Source organism: Ips typographus, linkage group LG3, assembly GCF_016097725.1.
Source record: "Ips typographus isolate SLU linkage group LG3, UJ_Ityp_2.0, whole genome shotgun sequence".
Lineage (NCBI taxonomy): Eukaryota > Metazoa > Arthropoda > Insecta > Coleoptera > Curculionidae > Ips > Ips typographus.
In genome coordinates, this window is record NC_138424.1 from 12,540,543 (window position 1) to 12,557,556 (window position 17,014).

A 17,014-nucleotide genomic window follows, 5' to 3' on the forward strand; every position below is an offset into this window, starting at 1 on the left:
CTCAAATTAATTTACCTACTCACGAATCGATGAACTAGACATTTGAAATAAGAAATGGGGTTTCAGTTTGAGCAGAAAAACTATCAATGAAATTAAAGTAATCCAACTATTGACAGCTCTAAAAGTAATATACCCAAATCACACTATTAGATGATCTATAGAACGTTAAAATGTCATGTTTAATAAAATAATTTGAATTTTTACCTTCTAAAATTGATATGATTAGCAATGAAGGCACTGACATAACACATCTTATTTAAACTTAATAAAATACTTGTATTCTTACTTTAAATCTTCATTTCCACCCATGATTATGCTTTTCAAAGAAGACGAACCATTTTTCCAATTAGCACCATTACTTTCAAATAAGCTAGGACAAATGTGTCTTAAATGACTGTAATAATTCTGATCTTTGAATCGATTAAGGCACACTATACTGTCGAGCTGAATTGAGTTTATAATAGGATGAACTTCTTGCAACTGAAGCGCTGGATTAATATTAACCTGAAAAAGAGGAAAAATATTGGTTTAATGCACAATTTAAAAATTTAAAAAGAATTTGTGAAGGAGAAAATCGATGATTTAAAAAACTATACGAGATGTACTGCTGGCCCATTTTTCCAAAAAATGTCCGGTAAAAATTTAAAAAAAAACATCCAGCACCAATCTTTTATTTTTATCAATTTTATACTTTAAAATTCGAATAATATTATATGATTAATTAGGTATATATTTATTCCAATATTTTGAGGTTAAAATTTGAAAATATCATAACAATGGGTGATAACCTTATTCCTTGTGAAAATACGTAAGTACAGGAGGAGGTCATCAAAATATGGCATTGCTATGAAAATTTATTTTACCAAAAATTAATCTTACAGGGTCTTTCAAAAGTTAGGACTCAAAACATCGATAAGGAAGTAAACTTTTGATGCCCGATTTCTACGTTAGTGATGACGTTGGGAAAAACTTTATATAATGAACAAACCATGTTCTTTTTGCGGTCCCCAGCTGTTCGTTTCCGAGAGATTGTCATATGCTTATGGGTCACTTTGTATATTATATGTATGGATTTAATGTAAACAAGTAGGGTATGCACTTATGATTAGGTACCTACATTTCATTCTTTTATTCATTCATCATTCATCTAGGCAGTTAAAAATTTTGTACAAATAAGTAAAAAAAATGAAAAAAATGTTATTTTTCATACGTCAATATCTCGAAAACCGTTGCAGATGATAGATAGGTTAACATTCTTGAAATCGTTAGCAGAATCTAAAAATATAATAATATACTTACCTGTGTGTGGTGTTAAATTTAAAATAGTGGAGTTGCTACCAACTTAACGTACCTACGATGGTACCTCGCACGTGAAAATATTTTAGATGTGGAGAAAACCGCCCAACGCAAATACTAAACCCTGAAATTTTCAAAAACTTATCTGTTACAGCGTACTCTCGCACCAATAGGATTCAATCGCTGGGTGACGTTCCCTTTCCAATGAGTTGCTGCGCCTTTTTCAAAAAACCCTGATTTTGGTTCGGATTTGCCGTTAATCGTTAACACAAACCGATACTTAATGCACAATGCAAAAGTCGTCGGACAAATCCTACCTACTGCGCCAGTTAATTTTCAAAAACGGGAAACTTTGTTTTTGCAAAAATTATTCGGTTATTGAAGATTGACAAACAACAATTAACTTAAACTAGTAAACTACTCCTATTTATAACCTTAGGAATTATTACTTATTATTTTATTACATTTTATTTTCCGTTCCGCGGGAACTGCTCCTATGAGTTCTTAGAACAAAATCTTTATATCGACAGCGTTGGTTCCCGGTGAGACATCCTGTATTAACGTCACAAAAAGTAAAACGTAAAACAAAAAACGAATTTTATACAAAATATCTCAAAAACGCAAAAAAAGTCGATGTCGAAGTCGATGATTTCTAAATGTCATTTTATTAAGGCCATGATTACGCAACTTTTCTCCCATTTAACCAAATCTCTATCTCTAACCATTTTCAAACAAATAACCTATTTTAGGAACAGAATATCTTATGTTACGAACATATAATGTATACCAGGTGTCCAAGAGCACCCTGGACATAGGAGATTAACATGGGAAAACGGTTTTGATTTTTTTGCGCCTGTACGGCTGATTTGATTTAAAAATCGTATTAATGAAAGTTGTAGTACCTATCACGGACTAGTTTTCTGTATTTTTTTCGGATCTCTAACTTGAGCCCTTTCGTCGTAAAACACGAACAAAAATTTAAACTTTTGGCCTGCACTGTATAGGCGGTTGTCGGCCAACGGGTAAACAGATCATTGTTGCTGGTACGGTTGCTCGACAACCGCTTATACAGTGCAGGTAAAAAGTTTAAATTTTCGCATTTTTGTTCGTGTTTTACGACGAAAGGGCTCAAGTTAGAGATCCGAACAAATACAGAAAACTAGTCCGTGATAGGTACTAAAACTTTTATTATTACGATTTTTCAATCAAATCAACCGTACAGGCGCAAAAAAATCAAAACCGTTTTCCGATGTTAATCTCCTATGTCCAGGGTGCTCTTGGACACCTGGTATATTTATAGAGCGACATACATGTATGTATGGAAAATCTAAAACTGGCCATGGGAAATCTATGTAACAGAATGAAAAACATTGCTAGTTAATGCGCAAGACAAAGATGAAAGATAAATGACCACAGTAAGAGTGTCTCTAAGGAGTGGCACCATCAATTCAATGTAAAATGCACATCTATAAGCATTCTGTTGAACTTATTCCCGAATGGTTCATGACAGAACAGAAAGTCAGTGGTAATGTACTATGTGCCTTATTAAAGTTGTTGTGATGTTTCCTATGAGGAATCACTAGATCGGCCAACTTATATAATAAGGCTGCAAGACCTTAAATCTAAGGTAGTCATAGCTGTTATACTTAGCTAAGATTAATTTCTTTATTTTTATTTGTTTAATTTCAGAATGCCTTGAATGTCAACCCAAACTTACCAACCAACAAGCAGACTCAAAGGCTATAGTGTTGAAGAATGCACCTCAATATGTAGTTGGTATTTATTAAACAGTGTGACCCATTTAGAATGGAAACACCCCTATAAAATTTTAGGTTATTAACCGATTTCAATGATTTTTTTTTGAAATAATTAGGAATGAAATGTCTATTACGGGAGAAAATTTTAAATATTTATTTCAGTTTTCAGGTCATATTACGATACTTTTTCTTGATAGAAAATGGAGAATTTTTATTAGCGATTTTTTTATTGAAAAAATTACTACGCCACTGGATCTATAGTGCTTTCAAATAGCTGTGACCAAAATTTCATGAAAATCCATTCATTAATAACAAAGTTATGACAAATTAAAATTCAAAAATCCTCTAAGCTAACGGTCACAAAAGAACACCCTGCATCAACTGTTGCCATAGAAATGGTGTTACTATTTACTTGTTTATTATCAATTGATTAATTTCTGAAAAAAAAAAAAATAAAATAATAAAATAAAAATTTTGGTCACAGCTATTTGAAAGCACTATAGATCCAGTGGCGTAGTAATTTTTTCAATAAAAAAATTGCTAATAAAAATTCTCCAGTTTCTATCAAGAAAAACTGAAAAAGTATCGTAATATGACCTGAAAACTGAAATAAATATTTAAAATTTTCTCCCGTAATAGACATTTCATTCCTAATTATTTCAAAAAAAAAATCATTGAAATCGGTTAATAACCTAAAATTTTATAGGGGTGTTTCCATTCTAAATGGGTCACACTATATAAATAGTAAAATAATGTAATAAATGAATAAATATTAAGTATTTAAAACTGTGTCTTATTTAGTCAAAAAAATAACAAATATTGGTTAATTAAGATAAGCCACTGTAAATGTCAATAAGTCTCAACTTACTGCCATAAGTAGGTAGGTACACACGTCATTAAGTTCGTCTCAGAGGTTTCTTTAAGTAAGTGTATAACTGATTTTTTTTGTGAAAAAGAAGTCCATATTTTATACCTACACAATAGAGGAAGAAGCTTAGAGAAGTTGAAAAAAAAACACAATTCATAAATGTAATTTATGTTTTTTTAAAACCCAATTAATTTGTTGTTTAAAGATTCCTGTTTCGTTTGCTAAAAGCCAAACTTTCCAGGAGTATCACAAAATAATAATTACAATCACATTTCACTTCAAATGGAGTGCTGGCATCTTGCTACAGATTGCTTAGTGAAGGTGGTTCTGGTGAAGTTTCTGCGATCTTATTCCATTGTGTTTCTTCTTATTCTATATCCTCTAGTCATTATTCGAATAGGTATCTGGTTGGTTTCTTAAAAATGGTGTATGTCAATGAGACACTTTGAAAGTTGTGGTTTATCTTGCTTTTAAACTAACTTTCACACGCACTGTTCGTATTAATGACTAAGGACAAGACGAAGAGTACTAAGGACACTATTAAATATTACAGGAACTTTAATAAAACTCACTAACACTATTTATGAATCCCTTTCTTCTTTCATTCATCAACTTCTACTTCTGCAAAACTGACGACTGAAGCGAGGAATTCCCTTCATTAAGTTGGGTGGGCCTGGATTTCCTAGAGTCACTTTGTGTAGGGCAAATTTTGGTTGTTTTGTCAAAATGTTACAAAAAGTTTGTTAAAAGCCAGGTTTTGCTTTGTAGCTTTCTCTGATTTTGTCGTGAGATTGTTAGAATTTATTTACTTTTGACAGATAAAAATTAAAGCATTAGAGAGCTGTAGCAAACTTGTCTCGCGCATGGGGAATTATCTATGTTTCTCTGTCAGTTATACGATTTTCTTATTGCCAGTTTTGGATTTTTCATACCTGTATACACAAAGGCAGTAATCTAAAACTACTTGACTTACCAGTATGTATCCACCTCTAGCGCAGGCCATGTGTGTTAAGTACCATTCTATCACATTTGGGGCCCAAATTCCAACTTTATCTTTCGGTTTTAAGCCAAGTTTTCGAAAACCAGCCGCCAGCTTGTCTGATAAAGTCAAAACTTCCTTAAAAGTCAGCTTTTTGTTGGTCGCTTTAAATATGATAGCAGGCCTGTTCTCATATTTATTTGCTGCATATTCTATGACATTTCCGAGAGTTAAGGGTTTTAATGGGGATTTTCCAGGATTGTGTACATAGCTCAGATGACTGGAATTACGTATTCTGAAAAGAAAACATGCACTTTTTACTGTTTTTTATGATATTGGATAAGAAAATTCATGTGATTTTGTCGCAGACTAGCTTTTAAACCATAATTTTTGCAGTTCAAATTATGGCAGTGCTTCCCACCTTGACTGTACCGATTTTTTGTGTGTTTTTTTTTGGTTATTGGATAGGAAATTTAATAAGGATTCCAAAAGTCTACTTAAAAATGTGATCCGGTTACTACAAGTGGGTGGTGACGGACGATTTTGTCACAGACAATTCTTTAAACCGTCATTTTTACAGATCAAATTTTGACAGCGCTTTTCTCAGCAGCGTGTTTTTTGGTTCCTGGTTAAGCAATTTAATGAAGATTCCAAAAATGTATTTAAAAATGTGATCCGGTTACTACAAGTGGGTTTTACAGGCAATTTTGTCTCAGACTTGCCCTTAAACCATAATTATTGCAGTTGAAATTTTGACAACGCTTTCTTCCCTGACTGTACCGATTTTTGTTTTCTTTTTAGGTTTTTGGGTAGGAAATTTAATGAGGATTTCAAAAATATGCCTAAAAAGGTGATCGCCTTTATAAGTGCCTTCTATAGGCGATTTTGTCGCAAACTGTCGTTTAAACCGTCATTTTAGAGTTTCCTCCCTGACTGTACCAAATTTTTTAGTGTTTTTTTTAGGTTATTGGATAAGAAATTTAATGAGGATTCCAAAAATGTGATCCGGTCACTACAAGTGAGTTTTACAGGCATGTTTTGTCGCCGGCTTGCTTTAAGTTGTAATTTTTACATTTAAAATTTTGACAGCGCTTTTCTCTCGGACTATACCAAATTTTTAATGATTTTTTAGATTATTGGATATGAAATTTATTCCAAAAATATGCTCTAAAATGTGTTACGGTCACTCAAGTGGCTTTTACAAGCAATTTTGTCGCAGACTGTCCTTTAAACCGTCAACTTTAGAGTTCAAATTTTTACAGCGCTTTCTTCCCTGACTGTTTATTGTTGTTAATTTTTTAGGTCATTCGATAGGAAATTTAGTAGAGATTCCAAAAATTTGATTAAAAATGTGATCCAGTCACTACAAGGAAGTTTTACATGTAATTTTGTCGCAGACTGTCCTTTCAGTCGTCATTGTTTCAGGTCAAAATTTGATAGCACTTTTTTCCTTGACTTTACCAAACTTTTAGTGTTTTTTTTATGATATTGTACAAGCAAATACAAGTTACAAGTGTGTTTTACAAGCACTTTTGTCGCAGACGTTAAACCGTCAATCGTTTTACTCTTGGACTGTACCGATTTTTTTGAGGTTGTTTTTAAGTTCTTGAAATGGAGAAAAATAAAAGTCAAAACTTGAGAAAATTAACTTAACGGCCATGAAATATTTGATTATCTATTCAATTTTTTTGCTGGCTAACTCTTTTATTGACAATTTATCATATGTCATGAATGAAATGTGTCCAATACAAAAAATTGTTACAAACAGGCAGTACGAAGAAAAAAAGTGGATTACTAATGATATTAAAAGTATGATGAGAGATAGAGAAGTTTTGTATAAAAGAGCAATCTTAAGCAAAAGCAACAATACTTGGAATGAATATAAGTTCATCAGAAATAAAATTATCAAACAAATTAATATTGAAAAAAACAAATTCTATATAAACAAGATAGATAACAATAAACATAATGCGTATGAACTTTGGAAACATTTGAAGACTCTACTTCCAGAAAAAATCCGTCTTTGCCAGACTTAATAAAATTTGAGGGAGGTGCAATTGTAGATGAGTCATGTATAGCAAATCAATTCAACAAATACTTTGTGAACAGTGTTGCAGATATAATTAATGGAATCCCACCAAATGCACATTTAGAAGATGTAACCGAGATTGTTTCTGGAAATAAATCATCTATTGATGTGTTTAAACAAATTTCTATGGCAGACCTAAAAAAGCATATTAAACTTATGAAACAAGTCGGAGGAGATGAAAATGGAATATCAACCAAAGTATTTAAGGATGTCATGGACGTAGCTGCAAATAGGATTTTAGATGTGATAAATGCATCACTTTCAAGTGGGGTGTTTCCGGAGTTATGGAAATGCTCAACAATTGTGCCGATTCCCAAAGTGACAAACTCGAATTTATGCTCTAGACCTATAAATAAAGTACCAGTGTACGAAAAACTATTAGAAATGGTAGTAAAAGAACAAGTCCAAAACTTTTTTAGTGAAAATAACATACTTGTAAGTAATCAATCAGGCTTTCGCCGGACATTCATGTGAGACAGTAATTATAAATATTTGTGACGAATTCCGTAAGAGCATTGACAAAAATAATTATGTACTAGCAGTGTTTTTGGATTTCAAAAGGGCATTTGAAACGATAAATAGAGATACTTTGATTAAGAAAATGAATAAAATGAATACACTTACACAGTATCTATTTCCTGAAAAGTTGACTAAATAAACCACAAACTTTTTGATTTTTTTATTGTGTTTTGATTTGAGTTTTTAAACCCTCTATCTTTAAATTTTCGACAGTTTTATCTTGAAACGTCAAAAATGAAACCAAGCAATGCTCAAGTCAGGTCAATACCTGACTTGAGCAAGTCTCGATGTAAGCACTACAGAAGTACGCCTTAGAGGTTAAGTTAGGTTTATAAAACAAAAAACTGTACTTGAGTACGACTCAAGTCTGAGAACGAGCGAAGCATTGTTTATAAATACGGGCATAAAACAGGCGAATACCTAACAAAAATATTCTTCTACTCACCTGTTATTGAATTTAGGGCACACATTTTTCACTCCTTTTACGAAAACGAAAAAATGTATTTGAGACATTTTCCGAAATTATATTCAGCGGAGCACCACGACAGTCTTCAATTTTATGAATTTTGAAGTAATTGGGATTTTGGGAATGATTGTTAAATATTTATGTTATTGTTTAGCGATTAAGATAACAGCAAATAAAAAAAATTACTATACTGGGCAAATATTGTTCTACAGGGTGCCACAAATTCGTGTGTAAGTATTAGAATCTCACAAACGGTAAGAGATACAGAGTTGCGAAAAAAATTGCGAAACTTCAGTCATGAAATTTCAAATATTTCTATTACTTCCGAAGATATTCGAAAAAATAAAAAAACAATATTTCCAAATTGGTTTTAAATTTTTTGTTGATTTACTTCATGAGGTAGCTGAAAATAAATGACACTCCATCATTGCCATTTTTTCTCCTTTACAACGTGGCAGTATAGTAGATAATTGGAATCCGACGTTTCGATTTTAGGTTACCATCATAAAATCTAATTTTTCTTATGGGCGCTATATTTGATTTTTACAATTTCGAATAGAGTCTCTTTTTCTGAGGTATTATGTGATGCGGTTCAGTTTTGCAATTTTGCGGGAATAAGAAAAATTGCTTTTATCAAAAAATGATTTTATTGTTAATAAGCTAATTCACAGTTAGTATTGTAGATAATAATTAAAGTAGCTGATTCAGCAATATTCCGAACACATTTCGAACCAAATTAGTCAAATTGGTTGGTGGTTTCGCGACATTGCAAACATATTTGAAGCCAAATTGATAGAATTTGTCAGTTTGGCAATTTTACTAACATATTTCAAACAAAATTGGTACAATTTGTTAGTTTCACAACATTTCGAACCAAATAAATTAGTAGCATTTTGTTGGTTTCCCAACATTGCAATATATAAAATTGGTATAGTTTGTTAGTTTGACAACTTTGCTAATATCGAACCAAACTGGTAGAGCCTCTATTTATTGTAATTTAACCTTCTTGAGAATAAACCAGACATTTTTCGCTCGAGATTTGGCCCTAAAAGTCTAACTTCAATTTACCGAAATGTCATAAAAACATTCCAAAATTGTTCACCTAAACTTTAGTAATCTACCGATTTTACAAATGTCAATTTGGCCAAAATTTACTAGAACAACCTTTCTGAGAATATTCCAGAAGTTTTATTCTTGAAATTCAGTTTAAAATGACTAGTTTCAAAAATGTTCTATATCATTTTAGAATATCCGTCGAAGGTTTTAGTCTCTCAATCTACCGACAATTAAGTTTTTTACCGAAAAGAAGGAAAAGTTGCAATGACAGTGTTAATAAACTGAATTAAACCATAAAATATGATACATCACCGTAATCAGAAAGAAGCTTAATCGAAAAAGTAAAATTTCATATGGCGCCCATAAAAAAAATTAAAGTTGATGATAATAACAAAAAACCCAAACGTCGGATATTAAATATGATATTGTCACGTTGTAGAGGAGGAAAAGTGACAATATTAAAGTGTCGTTTATTTTCAATAAAAAAGTAAAACTAATTTTAGAAATTTCAGTTTTTTTTCGGAAATTTACAGCAGCAAACTGAGCAATTTTGCCTTTATTTAACCAAATCTGTATCTCTTACCGTTTTCGAAATCCTTATACACGAATTTGTGGCACCCTGTATATTATCGAAGTAACGTGGGTAAAAAGTACGACCCTTATGTGGCACTACAACATCACGAAATGCCGTACTTGTTTATAATTCGTTCATCAAGAATTAAAAAGAAAATATTTGGAGATTGTAATAATTAAAAATTGAACTTGTGTGACCTGAGCTGAGAAAATAACTATCGTTCTTTGGCTTTTAAGTATATTTGTCGTGGTAATATCGGTATCCTTAATGATCTATTTACTTTAAGATTTATCAATAAATTGTAAAAGCGATAAATTAAACGAAACGATTTTGTAGCTTTACTGGTTTAGTAGTTTATAGTACTTTGGTCGACAAACAAAGCATTTCCAAATTTTCAAAACGAGGCAAAAACTCATCAACTTTTATTGATCATAATTAACGTAAACTATGCTGTATAAAGTTGCAGTATCTTTTACTGAATCGCTAGAATTGACTTTAATAAGGGGGACTGTATTATGACCTTTAACATACCTGAATCTTAAGCGAAATGAAATCATGGAATGACATGCAATCTTAAAAGACGTAACTAAAGACAATAACTAATTTAAAAATTAAAATACCTTTTCTTTTTTGAAAAGTGATTAACGTAACCTAAAAATCATATGTTTGAAATCAGAAAAAAAGATTTTTTTTTATTAAGCAAATAAAATACAGGGTGTTCAATTTGAAATAATCAAAACATGTGTCACAAATTTGACAATCGATTGACATGTCATTTAGAAAAATACTGCAACTTTGCTAATTGAAACTATGCTGTCAGGTCAAAATTAACAGAGAATTACCCTGTACAGTATTTATAACTATAAATAATGATATTATTTTAGTAGGGTAATCATAATATAAATACAAGCACGATATTACAATAACAGAATAACATGAATTGCAAAAACAAAAAGTAATCTTTTAATTGGAGACGGCATATATTTATTTTGAAATCATTCTTAACATTATGATCTGAATTTATACATTTATATGATGTATGATCTGCAGACTAAAGTAGCAATAATTTACTGTCAAATTAGTAGGATGTTTCACGGTGATTTTAGATTAGGACGGACATACAGGGTGATTTGTTTATATTTTACTCAATAACCGAGTCAACAACAAACTTCGTTAATTTTGATCTGACAACAGTTTAAATTAGCATATTTGCAGTATTTTTCCTGATTAGTAAGAATCTGATGTCAAAATTGACATATGTCAATCACTTGTCAAATGCTTTACGTGTTTCAATTATTTTAAATGGAACACCCTATATTTTATTTGCTCATAGAAAAATTACCATTTTTTAATTTCAAATACCAGGTGTCCAAGAGCACCCTGGACATAGGAGATTAACATGGAAAAACGGTTTTGATTTTTTTGCGCCTGTACGGTTTATTTAATGGAAAAACGCTTTAGATAAAAGTTGTAGAGCACATTTTCGGCTATCAACTTGTAATTTTTCAATACCGTAAGTTTGTTAACGTTAAACTATATATGCTAAACCACTATAATGTGCTAAACTTTTATCTAAAGCGTTTTTCCATTAAATAAACCGTACAGGCGCAAAAAAATCAAAACCGTTTACCCATGTTAATCTCCTATGTCCAGGGTGCTCTTGGACACTTGGTATACTGTTTCACTTTTTCTCTTTCCATATTCTTGATGCAACAAACGCTGATTTTTGTTGTTTTTTAAGAGTGTGATAAAGAAATAATGTGATAAAAAAATAGCCGTTTTTGTGCGACTTGTATAATTTTGAGTGATTACAGCACCTGTTTTGAAGGCGGGAAGGACTATATCAGTCACTTCCGAACGCACTCATTTTTCAAAGCATTTGTAGGTTAAAATTTGTGATCTAATTCCAGACATGCGTGTTTTTTCACCTGCTTGACGTCATTCTCAAAGGGTAAAATTTTGACTATAGTTCCCGTCTAGTTTCTGGTTGCTAGGGCTAAACCGGGAAGTAAATACCTGTACTCTGTTCGAAAAAGGAAAAGGAAAAAGGTGGCCGATAAAAATTGCCGCAAGCGCTGCGGCAGTGTTGTCGTATCTTTAAAGTTTTTCTGACATGTAATTTGGACCAGCACGTAACATCCTTAGTAGATTTTATTATTAATTAATTATTTTTTGTAATTTTTGAAGTTTTGTAATATAATGTATAATTAATACTAAACTATTAATGAAAGTATGAATCCTGTAATCTTCAAGTTAGAATTGAACCACAATATTGTAGGAAAGTAGAGAACAAACGCAACTATTGGCAACACCGATGAAAAATATTGTTTTGACATAATATAAAATTTCGTCTGTTCCCTATTTTCTTACAATATTGTGGTTCAATTCTAACTTGAAGGTTACAAGATTCATACTTTCATTAATAGTTTAATATTAATTATACTTAAAACTTCAAAACAAAACTTCAAAAATTACAGAATAGAATCAATTGTTAATAAAATCTATGAAGGTATGGAAGGTTTTCACGTCCTAGTCCCAATTACATGTCAGAAAAACTTTAAAGATACGACAATCAACATTGCCGCAGCGCATGCGCACTCGAAATGTTCGACCAATATTTTTTCTCAGCCACCTTTTTCCAGCAAAACCAACGGTATAACCTCTAATGTATTTGCTGAAGACAAATACATTACAGAGTTTTGATCGAAAAAGGTGGCCGATAAAAAATACTGGTTGAAATGCCGGAGTGCGCATGCGCCGCGACAACGTTGTCGCATCTTTAAAATTTTCCTGACATGTAATATATGGACAATCAGGTGACATAATTAATAGATTTTATAATTGACTAATGCCCGTATTTATAAACAAATCTCAATCTCATACTCAAGTACAACTTCGCGAAGTACGTCTCGAGTCTTGAGTACAACACAAGTTTTATAAACAAAACTTCGGTAATTCTCGGCAAAGCATAACCAAAGATAGTTTTGCTAGTAATTTTTAATTTTTTAACTTCATTTTCTAGTAACTTTGATGTTACCTTCATTGCCAATGTCAAAAATGTTTGGCAATTTACCTGGAACGCCGAAGTTGTTGTTTGAGCGTTGATTGTAAGTTATTTGAATTTGGTTTGGTTTGGTGGTTTTCTTTTTTAAATATTTATTATTTCCCTTGAGGTACGTATTCAACAATAATTTTATTCATATCTTTACCATCTATATGCCTATAGGATCATAAAGAAATTTTTTGATTGCTAAAATAACAGCCTATACTCAAAAAGAGAAGTTTTTGTTGGCTAATTTAGTAGACAAACACAAATTAGTGGAGGACAAACGAACGACGCAGCAACTGTACAAAAAAAAAAACAAGCAGAATGGACAGAAATTGCTACAGAGTATAATTCCCAAGGATCTATAATAACTGTGCCCAGGAATGCTGTCAAACGTAAGAAACTGTGGAATAATTTAAAACAGAAGTAAGATGATCAATAGAAATGTTTATGTGGGTTGCTCTATATAATTTTATATCATAGAAAAAGAAGACAAAACACAGAACAAACATTTCACCAACTAGCAACTGGAGGATGCCCACCTTTGTAACATATTTTTATCATTGATGTATTCCAAAAATTCATCTGTATCCTCTATATCAGCATGTGCCATACTGCAATTATTAATTATATTGAAGATCTATGGTTTATACTTGAACAATTTGTGGTAACTATACTTACACAGTATCTATTTCCTGAAAAGTTGACGAAATAAACCACAAACTTTTTGATTTTTTTATTGTGTTTTGATTTGAGTTTTTAAACCCTCTAACTTTCAATTTTAGACAGTTTTATTTTAAAACGTCAAAAATGAAACCAAGCAATGCTCAAGTCAGGTCAATACCTAACTTGAGCAAGTCTCGATGTAAGCACGACCGAAGTACGCCTTAGAGGTTAAGTTAGGTTTATAAAACAAAAAACTGTACTTGAGTACGACTCAAGTCTGAGAACGAGCAAAGCATTGTTTATAAATACGGGCATTATTCTTGTCTGTAATTTTTGTAATATAAAGTATGATTTATACTAAACCATTGTTAAAAATATTAATCCTGTAACCTTCAAGTTAGAATTGAACCACAATATTCTAGGAAAATAGGGAATAAACGTAACTATTGGCAACACCGATAAAAAATATTGTTTTGACATATTACTTTTATAACCTTATGTTATAAAATTGGCATTTCAGTGGTGGGCACGTAGCACGTGATGCACAGCGCACTAGAATCAGACTTAAGGTCCGTTTTCACGCTCATGTAAAACTGCGCAAGTTAATTTGTGCAAGTAAATTGGCACAAGTAAACTGAAATTAAACTGAATTGTATAGGTGCATTTTCACCCTCAAGCAATTTGCGTAAAATGATATAAAAAAAACAAGTCAATCTATTTACACAAATTTGTTCACCCACTACAGATTTCGACAAGCGTGTAACGTGTTTGAAACAAAAATGGACCACGAAGACGAGTTGTTAACACTTAGTTGTTAGTTTTGAAATTCTGTAATAAATTCTTTTTCTTTTTTTGACATTGTTTAGTAACCAACAAACAACACAGACAAAATAAATTACAACATTAGTTACAATTACAAGCAACAGGCAACGGAAATACACAAGTCACGTGCAAGGTGCAGGTCAGAACAAGTCAAAACAAAGAATACGCTACTACTGAGCATGCGTCGAGTTGGAGTGTCGTTTACACGTTCATGCATTTGTGCCAACTGGTGCCAACCACATGAAAATTATCTGGCAGAACCTTCGAGTAAAATGAACAAGTATCAGAGTCGCTTTCGGATGCAGAGTATTACACTCCAGAAGTGCTCTACACTAGTCCGCACTGAGTATTAAGTGCTTAAAATCTCTGACACCCGAACACGGAGCACATCACTTACTCTCTAGAAGCATAAAGCACCAAGTAAAAGGTTGGTGCGTCAGGCGTGAAGGACGAGGAAGCCAAGAGTGCTCCAGGAGCGCCACGCTTCGAGAACCCGAACATATAAAAGTCAAACTCAAGTACTATGGAGTAACTCAGGAGTGCTCCAATTGAGACACCAGAGCCGCTTTCGGGTGCAGAGTATTATGCTCCAGAAGTGCTCCACACTAATCCGCCGTACTCAAAATTCTGTGACACCCGAACACTGAACACTTGACATCGTCGACGCTTTACTCAAAATGTCAAAAGTTAATTATTGTAAATAGTAAATAAAATAGTAGTTTTCCTATTCAGTGTGCAAAGTTATGTTTTCCCACACGCGAAAGCAGTTAGACGAACGACGCGAAGCGGAGTTCTGATAAGCTTCAAGTGCGGGAAAACTACTTTGCACACGTGTTAGGAACAATATTTTTTCTACGAATGAAATATCTGTACATTTTGTTTTTAATTTTTATTGATATTAAAAACAACAACTTATAACTATTTATTGTTATTAACAACATTAATGTTAAATGTACAGTTGGTCGCGTTTTTTAAATTGATCGCAGATTGAGCAACTGAAGGTAAAATACTGGTACTTGGAACTGCTTCACTTTCTTTAGGATTGAAGGTCAGAATTTTGTTACTTAATCCTTTTTTATAACTTGTGGATTCATCAATGTATTCTTCAGCTACCGTAGTCGATTTCCAACCCCCCAAGCGTTTTATGTCAGTGATTCCTTCTCCAGAATCGGCCAGGAACGTTGCCGATGATCGACGATAACTGTGCCCTGTGTAGAGTTCTGGATATGGCAACTTCAAAAAAATAGCTATTTCAGAAGGCATTTTTCCAAAACTGTTAACTCCAACACTTTGCGAAAAACATTTACCCTTTCTGTAAACTAGGAAAAAACGATTGTTTGACTTTTTTGGACGTAGGCCGGCGAGGGGTGTGACACTCTCTTAAATTTGGGCCCATATTATATAATACGAGGATTATCATAGATTATTCAATATTATGCGATATTATTGATAATATTGGTATTATACCCGTATTATTGTATTATTCCAAATAATACTGATATTATACGTATTATTGCTTGATTAGCGTATTATTAAGGATTATTCTTTACTACTTGGATTATTACATATTATATTAATGATGCAATATTATTACAAAAGCGCAAAAGTTTAAGCACAAACGAGTAAGTTAAAAATTGTTTAGATTATAATTTAGAATACAAAAATGGTATCAGTAAATAAAGCTGTCATAACAAAATCCGAGTTTACTACTGGTTTCACGTAGATGTGCGAACCAATCACTTCAATATTTTGAATGTGTTTTGATCGAGGTTTTTATGGTCATATTTTTTTATTTCATTTTTGTTTTGAACATGTATCAGTTTCAATTTCCTCAATTCTGCCCATGTTGTTTCTTATTTAATCACCCGCTAGTAATTTAATATGTAATTGCATAAATTATTAATTTAAAGATGATAAATACATTTTGGCAAAATACTTAGGGAATAAATAAATAAAATAAAAAAAATTGTCAGTTTATTATTGTCACAAGCCGAGCAAAAAGCTCCTTATAATAACCAAGCAAAAAAAACATACCTGCATAATTATTTCTACACTTTTCAATCTTCAGTTGGTTTAGTTGGTTTAAAATGTTTATATTTATTCTTAATAACCAACAATTCCCACCGCTTTATGATTTTTCATATTATGCCGTATTATTCGTATTATTCAGATTATTTACTATATTATTGGATTATGTGGTATTATCAAGATTATGCTGTATTATTTATATTATGGGGTATTATTCGTATTTTTCAGATTATTATTAGTATTATTGCATTATGTACTATATTATTGGATTATGTCGTATTATCAAGATTAGTAAGATTATTGCATATTATTAATATTATTTGGTGAGTGACCCAAATATTATTGAAGTGTCACACCCCTCGTAGGCCGGTGTATCTTCTGTACAGTTGCAGGTAGGTTCCGTTATGAACTTCTTCTGATTTTATAAAGTTTCTTGCTGTATGATTTTTGAAATCCCTAATTTTAACAATTATGAGGTTTCCTTTGTCTTCAATATCTGTAGTGGTTAAATTGGCTCTTCCCTTCGACATGCACCAGCAAGTCCGAATATAGTGACAACTTTAATTAACAGGTAAATTTCATCTGGTGCGGAGTTCATAAAACTGAATATTTCTTCTTTTGTAAAAATTTTCGCCTTTTTAGGTTTAAAACCAACATTCTGCTTTTTCAGAAATGCAGTGAGCTTATAAAATTCACCGATATCGATGTCTCTTTTTATTTTTATTACATTTTTGAGCATTGAATACTTTGACCACATTGTGTTAGGTTTGAATTCTTTGCTTAAAGTAACAAAATACGCTAAAAGTACCTCTTCCTTTAGGGTTTTTATCCCCTTTTGTTCGCACCAT

General features: G+C 32.0%; 1 protein-coding gene and 2 long non-coding RNA genes across 7 annotated transcripts in view; 2 read left to right on the forward strand and 1 right to left on the reverse strand.

Moving 5' to 3' along the window:
• Positions 1-9,804, reverse strand: part of Acsf2 (Acyl-CoA synthetase family member 2) — a 41,967-nt gene extending 32,163 nt beyond the window's left edge. The window contains exons 1-4 of one of the 5 annotated variants that reach the window (XM_081974870.1): positions 9,614-9,804; positions 7,954-8,057; positions 4,895-5,195; positions 287-504 (exon numbers count right to left, since the gene is read on the reverse strand). In XM_081974870.1, the coding sequence (XP_081830996.1) occupies positions 287-504; positions 4,895-5,195; positions 7,954-8,021 (587 nt within the window). In that variant the 5' untranslated portion in view covers positions 8,022-8,057; positions 9,614-9,804. Of the gene's footprint in view, positions 1-286; positions 505-4,894; positions 5,196-7,953; positions 8,181-9,613 lie in introns of all 5 variants that reach the window. The other 4 variants (XM_081974868.1, XM_081974867.1, XM_081974866.1 and 1 more) reach the window with 4 other exon arrangements.
• LOC145725963 (uncharacterized) lies at positions 519-3,525 on the forward strand. The gene is made up of 2 exons (XR_014177451.1): positions 519-2,923; positions 2,986-3,525. It is a non-coding gene; the product is annotated as an uncharacterized LOC145725963 (long non-coding RNA).
• A 2,682-nt stretch (positions 9,805-12,486) lies between the features above and the next one.
• Positions 12,487-13,387, forward strand: LOC145726835 (uncharacterized). Its single transcript, XR_014177697.1, has 2 exons — positions 12,487-13,076; positions 13,134-13,387. It is a non-coding gene; the product is annotated as an uncharacterized LOC145726835 (long non-coding RNA).
• Positions 13,388-17,014: the final 3,627 nt, after the last annotated feature.